The sequence below is a fragment of the Ichthyophthirius multifiliis genome (genome assembly GCF_000220395.1).
Source record: "Ichthyophthirius multifiliis unplaced genomic scaffold scaff_1120509249601, whole genome shotgun sequence".
In the NCBI taxonomy this organism is placed as follows: domain Eukaryota; phylum Ciliophora; class Oligohymenophorea; order Hymenostomatida; genus Ichthyophthirius; species Ichthyophthirius multifiliis.
In genome coordinates, this window is record NW_004087553.1 from 1 (window position 1) to 8,106 (window position 8,106).

Sequence of the window (8,106 nt, forward strand, 5' to 3'; positions counted from 1 at the left end):
ATTATTACTTATTATATATATATATATATATATATATATATATATATATATTTATATATATATATATATATATAAATCCAAATATTAATTAATTTTTATTTATATCTATATATATTTATATAATTTTTACTATTTTTTTAAATATTATTATATATAAAATATTTAAATCATATTAATTAAATAAATTCTTTTATATTTTATACTAATAAAACAATATAATTCTCATATAATTTTATTATAATTAATAACTTTATACAATAAATTTTATACTTTTTAAAATAAAAATTATACTTAATAATTTTTTTAATTTTAATTTATACCAATATATAAATAAATAATGTCTTTTTATTTTTAAATAAAACTATACTTATTTATTAAAAAATAATATAATACATTATAATCTAACTTTTATTATATTTTTATCTTATATTTTATTTTAGTATTAACTCAATGTATTATATTTATTTTAATAGGCATTATATTGCATTAAAATAAATGCATTAAAATAAATACATTAAAATAAGATTAAATATATTTATATTGATAATAAAAATAATTAAAAAATAGATTTCATTTATTTTAGAAGAAGTTAAAAATAATAAAAAATATCAAAAAAAATAATAATATTTTGTATTTTTAATTTGATAATTATTAAACTATATAATTAATTGTTTATATTTTATATATTAGACATTCTTTTTTAAAATTTATATATCTTTTTCAATAATTATTATTTTAGCAATAATAAAATAAATTTAATAAATTAAAACTGAATATTTAAATATAAATAAAATAAATATATTATTATTTGAAATTTTTATATTTTTATTAAAATTAACTCTATTAAAATAATAAATAATTAATAATATTAATTAAAAAAATTAAATATATATAAACTAAAAATAAAAAGACATCGTACAAATATGTTATAAAAAATCGAAAATATTTGTTTACCGTAAATTGAATAAGATAATATCAACATTTAGTAAAAAGAAGATTATTTAAAACCAAAATAAAAAAGATAAAGGAGAAAATAAAAAGTTGAATTTTATTTAGATGATATTATAAAATATTTAAAGAATCCATATCAAATAGATTAATATAATTGTACTTTAAAACTACTCGGAATCAATTAATAAACAGACAATTAATAATAATAAAAAACACAAAATAATTCCAGAGAATCAAAAAAAAGAAAATCACCTTAAATTACTGAATCAAATATGTAATCATAATTATTTTAAAGTGAAAAAGTTTCATAAATATAGACAAATAACAGTTTTTCAAGTTAAAATATTCCATAAATCAATTAATATAATAGTTAATAATAGTAAATTAATAATGAAGATACTCTTAATGATTTACATACTCAATAATTATAATCTTTTAATAATAATTAAATCACAAACAAAAATTTATTTGTTAATGAAACTATAATAGAAAATAATAATGTAAATTTTTAAACATAAAATTTATAAGACTAAGAGTATTTATAATATGAGTAAATTAAAAAGAAAAAATATATTTAAAATTTGTTAGAAAAATAAAACTCAATCTAAAAATCGTAAAATATAGATAATTTTATTAATACAGAGGAATAAAAATAAGTGTATAAATAAAGCGAGTTATGCTAAAATACAGTAACTGGAAAATAAAATATTCTTTTAAACAACGATATTTAATAAAATAATTAATAATAACATTAATATTATCTTCATAATTAATATTAAAATAATTAGTACATGTATAATAATCAATAGAAAGAATAAATTAATAATTTTGATGTTCATAAACAAAATTCTTAACAGTATTAAATATATTCTCATAATGATAATATTAATAAAAAATAGATTAATTTGAATAATAGCAATTATTATGGTAATAAAGAAAAAAATAATAATAACATTAATAAAATAAATGAAATCAAAAACATTGATAATATAAATAAAGGTAATAATATAAATAACATTAATAATATTAATAAAATAAATAATATTAATAATATAAGTAATATTAATAATATAAATAATATTAATAATATTAATAACATTAATAATATTAATAATATTAATAATATCAATAATATTAATAATATTAATAATATAAATAACTTCAACAATATTAATAACATTGATAATATTAATATTTTTAATAACATTAATAAAATTAACAATATAAATAATATTAATAATATGGAAAATATAAATAATATTAATAATATAAATAATTATAATAATATGAATCAAAAATTATAAGCTTAAGATTATAATAACTGCGATTAGTATAATTTTTATAACTAATAATAATAATAATTGTATTATTTTTAAAATAATAATATTCCGAATTATAATATTAATTTAATTTAAAAAAATTAAAACTTAAACTAAATGGATAACTATAATTTTAATTAGTGTGGATTGATTAATAATAATTTACAGGAGCCTGAAAATACATTTTAAAATAATATTACTAATAATAATAAAAATAACAATGTTATAAATTAAAATATTTTACAGTAATCTAATTACAATTAATTTTATAATAAAAACAACAATGCAAACTATTAACAATAATAATTATAATAACCTAAAAATCTAGTGCATTAAAATAGGTAAATATAATTTTATTTTATAAATAAATATATAAACTATTATATTTTATTTTTTTAGTATTCCTTTATCAATTTAAAATACCATGGTTTAATAATGCGAACCATATGATTAGCAAAAATATTATTATTATTAAAATAAATAAGAAAACTTATATAATAATCCACAAATATACCAAAAACTTTAAAATTAAAGGAATTAATAAAATAATCATGTAAGTAACGAACAATTCTTTATATAAAGAAATTAAGGAAATGACTTAACGAAATCTAAATCTGAAAATTAATAAATATATCAAAATTATTAATTAAATTAAAATGAAAATGAATATTAAATATAATCTAATTTAGAAATCTAATATAATTTAAAAAAGACAAATTCTTAAGATATTACATAAATTACATAATTATAAAATAGTTAAGACCAATACTTACAAAATTAAAACTAGTTAAAAAACAGCTAGATAAATAATAATAATTATGATAATAATATTTCTTTCTAAAATAATAAAACGAATAAAAACTAAGACTTAGTTGAAAAATGGTAGCCGGAAAATCTTTTAAGTTAAGATTCTGATTTAAATTTGATAACTTAAGTTTTGAAAAATAATAAATTTGATTAAGAAGTTTTAAACTAAGTTTTAAATGATATAAAATAATATAAACTAAGTAAATAATTATTAATAACAGCAATAAAGCTTTAAAAAGAAAATACAATAAAAATAAAAATTTAAAATTTAAAATATAATAACTTTAAAGAATTACAATTAAAAATTATTAATAATAAATATAGTCCTTATAAATTGATAAATTTTAATAGAAGAAATAAATAAATATAAGAATAATCACAAACATTTAGCTAAATTTTAAGTACTTGGTGGAAGGACTCATATTAATAAAATGAAGATTTAAAAAAAAAAAATTGAAATCATAAAAATGTAAAAATAATATAAAAATATATAATATTAATTAATTATATTATATATATACATACATTTTTGTATTATAATAAATTTAATATAACTAGTTTATTTGTTATAATATAGTCTTTTTATTTTTACATTGAACATTTTTATTTTTTAAATAGAAACAATATAATATAAATATTTTATTTAAATTAATATATATATAATTATTATAATTAACATTTTTACTTATATTTTTAATAATAATAATAATAATAATTAAAATAAAAATATTTTATTTTTAATATTTAGTAATTTTTGATTTATATATTTTATTTATCTCATATTTCTAAATTAGCTATTTTATTTTATATTTGTTTAAAGTGCTATTTATTAAGTTTAACAGGTTATCCTTATGCAATTTATTCAATTTTCGAACTTTCAGCAAAATACTTATAATCTTTGAAATGTTCTAGCATTAGATTAGTAAGTTAGAAATATGTAATTAGATAATCATTTAACACTAAACTCTATTAATACTCATCAGGAATACTTAAATTTTAATCAATAGTAATTAAATTTTTTATTTCAAAATTTATTTATCTAATACTATATCTCAAAAAACTAATCAAAATAATATAAAAAGTCTCGAATTCAACAAAATTTTCATCGAAAATGACATTGAATTTTTAATCTTTATCCAAGTCATTTTTATTTAATTTTTCCCATATTATATTGAAACTATCAGAATATTTTTTATTATATTGCTTAATTACTATTTACAATATTTAATAGTTCTCACTTTTACTATATAAAGACCAATTATCTAATTTATAAGTGTTCATATTAGTCAATACCATAATATTTAATTTTTAAATATGAATCATTAAGTTTTTTGATATTAAAAATATTATTTTTTCTTTAAGGAAATCTTTCTATATTAAAGTAGTTTGTTAAGCTAATTTTAACATTTTATATAGGAAACGACATAAATTAATTTAAGAAAGAATTATTTTATCGTTTTGAGTGTATTTCTCATCTTTCTTTTTTTCCATTTTTTCGGAATTTTTTATACATAATTATGAGTTTTTATTTAAAGATTTAGGTAGTTTATATTTTTATTAAATTTATTTATCAAAAGAGCTTTCTAAGCTTTTCAATTTTTTTAAATTCTTATAAAAATTTAAATAAAATTTAATGTACGTTATTAAATAAAAATAAAATAAATATTTTTACTTAGCTTTAAATTATAGGTTATGATTCTATTTTCTTTTTATTATTAGCTGAAGGAGAATTTTCTTTACCTGTATTTTATTATTTAGTATAATTTTTATTTTACTAATTCATTTTATTATATTTTCCATCTTATATACCTAATATACATTGTTATTATTATTACAATTCATTATTTAAATTCTTACTAATAATTTTATTATTCAAGTTAATTTATAATAAAGCATGTTTATCTATTTCTTCTAATCCACAACGCTATTGCTCATCCAATTTAAGGCAATCCAAAATAAAATTTTTAGATTTATTAGAAACCTATAATTTTAAAAATAATTTTATTCTTAAAAAAAATATAAAATACATGTCTATAAGTAGGAAATTAAACATTTATAGTATTAATTTTATGCCTTAATTACTGTTCATTATCGGCTATCCAAGGAGTCATTCCATATAGCAATTCATAATAAAGTACGCCTATAGCCCAAATATCACTTTTTTAATTATATTCATTTTTATCTAAACTCTAAAAAATAATAATTAAAATTAATTTATTTAATTTTTAAATAAGAAAAATAATACTTAAGGAGACATATAAATAGGAGTTCCTACATTATATAAATATTTAAAAGGAGGTGCATCAATTTCTTTAGAAAATCCAAAATCTGAGATTTTCGGAATTCCATTATTAATTAAAATATTAGCTGGTTTAATATCTCTATGTATAATTTTATTTTTAGCCAACTCCCTATATCCATTGAGTATATGTTTAAGTATTTTAAGGGCTTACTATTCCTCAAAAAACTTGTTTTTATCAAGAAGCTATTTTAAATCTCCTTAATTACATAATTCTGTAATAATATAAGTATTATTTTATGTTTAAATAACGTCATGTAATTTAAGCAAATTAATATTTGTAGAATTTTGCAATTTTTTCATGATTGATATTTCATTTTGTAATAAAAACAATTGTACTTCGTTTCTCATAGTTTTCATATCGATTACTTTTATTGCTACTTATTCATCGTTCTTTTTTTCATTATTACCTTTAAAAACTATAGAACTGTAACCTTTTCCGATTTAGTCAGTTAATTAGTATGAATAATTCTCTATTAATTTTCGAGGAATTAATTGATGTTAATATTATTTCTTTTATGGTCCTAAATATAAATTTTGTTGTCCATATATGTTTGCCTGGTTGTAAATAAACTTTTTTTTTTAATAATTATATTTTTTTTTAAGTATTTAATTGTATACTACTTTATAACATTATTTTTTTATTTATTTATTCTGTAATTTATTTAATAAAAAACTATAAAAAAAGGAAATAAAAAAGTGGAATATGATCTTTTTTTTTGATAGAGTTTTTTTTTTTAAATAATTACAGAAAAAATAAACACTGATAAAATAATATATACATTTAATTTTTTTAAAAAAATAAATTTTATTTATAATTTGGTTATAGGGTATTAAGTTTTAATTTTATTTTATTATATATATTTATAAAATCTATTTATTATTTTTACTAAAGGTTATTATATTGAATATTGCTTTTGAAAAGGAATATTTGAGTCAAGTAATTATATTTTCATTTTTTTTATATTATTTTTAAAATATAAAATATATAGTTTTTTTTAAAAAAAACAATAAAAATTTTGATTATATTATGTATTTTTTACTTATATTTAAAAAAATTAATTGAAAAAATAATATATAAATATATAATAAAAAATATATTATTATTTGAATAATTAATTATTTATAATATTTTTATAGTATTTTTAAATAAATATTTTCTTAAATATATAATTTAAAAAATTATAATAATTTATATAAAGAATTATATTAATATATAAAAAATAAAAAATATATTTATTATAATTATATATTTAAAAATATATATTATATATTTAAAATAAATATATATATATTAATAATTATTTATATTTTATTTTTTATCTTTATAATTATATTTATGTTTATTTATATATATTTATGATCATATAATTTAGTAAAAGATATTTTAAAATACTTTTTTAATTTATGATTTTTCATAATTCTCTTTATTTAACTTTCTCTATTTAAATATTATTTAATTAACCGTCTATTTATATTTCTTCCATTCTTAATTTTGCATATAAATCCTTCTTAATTTAAAATAATAATGATAGTACTTATTCTAATCTCTAAATTATTTAAATTTAAAATGATTTCAACATAAATAGCAGCTGGTTATAAAACAGTTGCGATATAATTTAATCTATTAAAAATTTAAAAATCTGAAAAAAAAAAGTTTATTACTTAAATTAAGTATTAAATAAAAATCTTATTTAGTTTATTTCTATCTTCGAATTCTTAACATTTTTAATCTAAAAAAGTATCTCTTTTCCAAAAATTAAACAAGTTATTTTCCAAAATATTTATGAATTTATTAATCTATATAAGCATTTAATATTTATACTTTTAACTATCTAATTAAAATAATATATATACATTTTAATTTTATTAAATATTATATTTCCTACATTAAACGCCTTAATTTCACTTTTAGAAATAATTTAAATTTTCTTAGTCAAACTTAAAATAACTTAAAATATAATCATTGAAAATTTATAAAAACTATTAAGAATTTTTCTTTATTTTTATGTTTTAGGGTATAATTAATAATAATTTTTTTAAATAAAATAATTAATTATATCTGTTTTTTCATTATAATAATGTTGAGTTCCCTTAAAGAATTAAAAAATAAACCTAAATTCTAAAAAAAACTCCTTATTTTAAATTTCTGCTAAATTTTTTGTATATTTCCGGCTGTAGAATTATTAGTATTTATGTATAAATTAATATTTCCTTATAAAATAATATAAAATTTGTAACCAAAATCCTCTTATATTAAAAGTTTTAATAAAATAAAAAGAATATTATTTTAATTAGATTCAAATGTTACAAATTTTTACATATTTCTAAATTTTTTATGAGATTATAAATACTATGAATTATTTAAGAAAGCTTTTATTGTTATTTTTATTTATAATATTTAATTTTATTTTTTTTATTTATAATATTTTATTTTTTTATTTATAATATTTTATTTTTTAAAAAAACTTTGATATACGAATTCATAATTTATTATATCTGTATTTCTTAAGACTATTTTTTTCAAAATTTCCTCTATTTATTATTCTATTGCTTGTTTAACTATAAATTTAATATAATTAAATACTATTTCATATGTTTGAATTATTTTTTTACGAACATTTTACTATATAAATTGTTTATTTCTATTATAAGTTAATGTATATATTAAATAATTTAATAAAAAAAATTTAAAAATTTAAATATATATATATATATATATATATATAT

The 8,106-nt window shown here is 13.6% G+C and overlaps 2 protein-coding genes across 2 annotated transcripts, besides 16 other annotated features; one reads left to right on the top strand and one right to left on the bottom strand. All coding sequences in view use genetic code 6, as the record gives it.

Annotated features, from left to right (window-relative positions):
• Window positions 1-12: 12 nt before the first annotated feature.
• Window positions 13-74: a microsatellite.
• A 173-nt stretch (window positions 75-247) lies between these two features.
• Window positions 248-298: a microsatellite.
• A 47-nt stretch (window positions 299-345) lies between these two features.
• Window positions 346-389: a microsatellite.
• A 93-nt stretch (window positions 390-482) lies between these two features.
• Window positions 483-523: a microsatellite.
• Window positions 524-1,889: 1,366 nt separating this feature from the next.
• Window positions 1,890-2,236: a microsatellite.
• Window positions 1,893-2,239: a microsatellite.
• Window positions 1,952-2,239: a microsatellite.
• A 251-nt stretch (window positions 2,240-2,490) lies between these two features.
• Window positions 2,491-4,412, top strand: IMG5_015620 (hypothetical protein; the record flags this gene model as incomplete). The annotated part of the gene is made up of 2 exons (XM_004039594.1): window positions 2,491-3,478; window positions 3,826-4,412. 2 exons carry the CDS (start codon window positions 2,491-2,493, stop codon window positions 4,410-4,412), a joined length of 1,575 nt encoding a protein of 524 aa, XP_004039642.1.
• Window positions 2,942-2,976: a microsatellite.
• On the bottom strand, window positions 3,855-5,727 carry IMG5_015630 (protein kinase domain protein; the record flags this gene model as incomplete). Its single annotated transcript, XM_004039595.1, has 4 exons — window positions 3,855-4,753; window positions 4,818-5,058; window positions 5,105-5,266; window positions 5,323-5,727. 4 exons carry the CDS (start codon window positions 5,725-5,727, stop codon window positions 3,855-3,857), a joined length of 1,707 nt encoding a protein of 568 aa, XP_004039643.1.
• An 824-nt stretch (window positions 5,728-6,551) lies between these two features.
• Window positions 6,552-6,601: a microsatellite.
• Window positions 6,558-6,687: a microsatellite.
• Window positions 6,607-6,693: a microsatellite.
• Window positions 6,617-6,691: a microsatellite.
• Window position 6,694: 1 nt separating the features above from the next.
• Window positions 6,695-6,737: a microsatellite.
• Window positions 6,738-7,761: 1,024 nt separating this feature from the next.
• Window positions 7,762-7,835: a microsatellite.
• Window positions 7,781-7,837: a microsatellite.
• A 241-nt stretch (window positions 7,838-8,078) lies between these two features.
• Window positions 8,079-8,106: a microsatellite.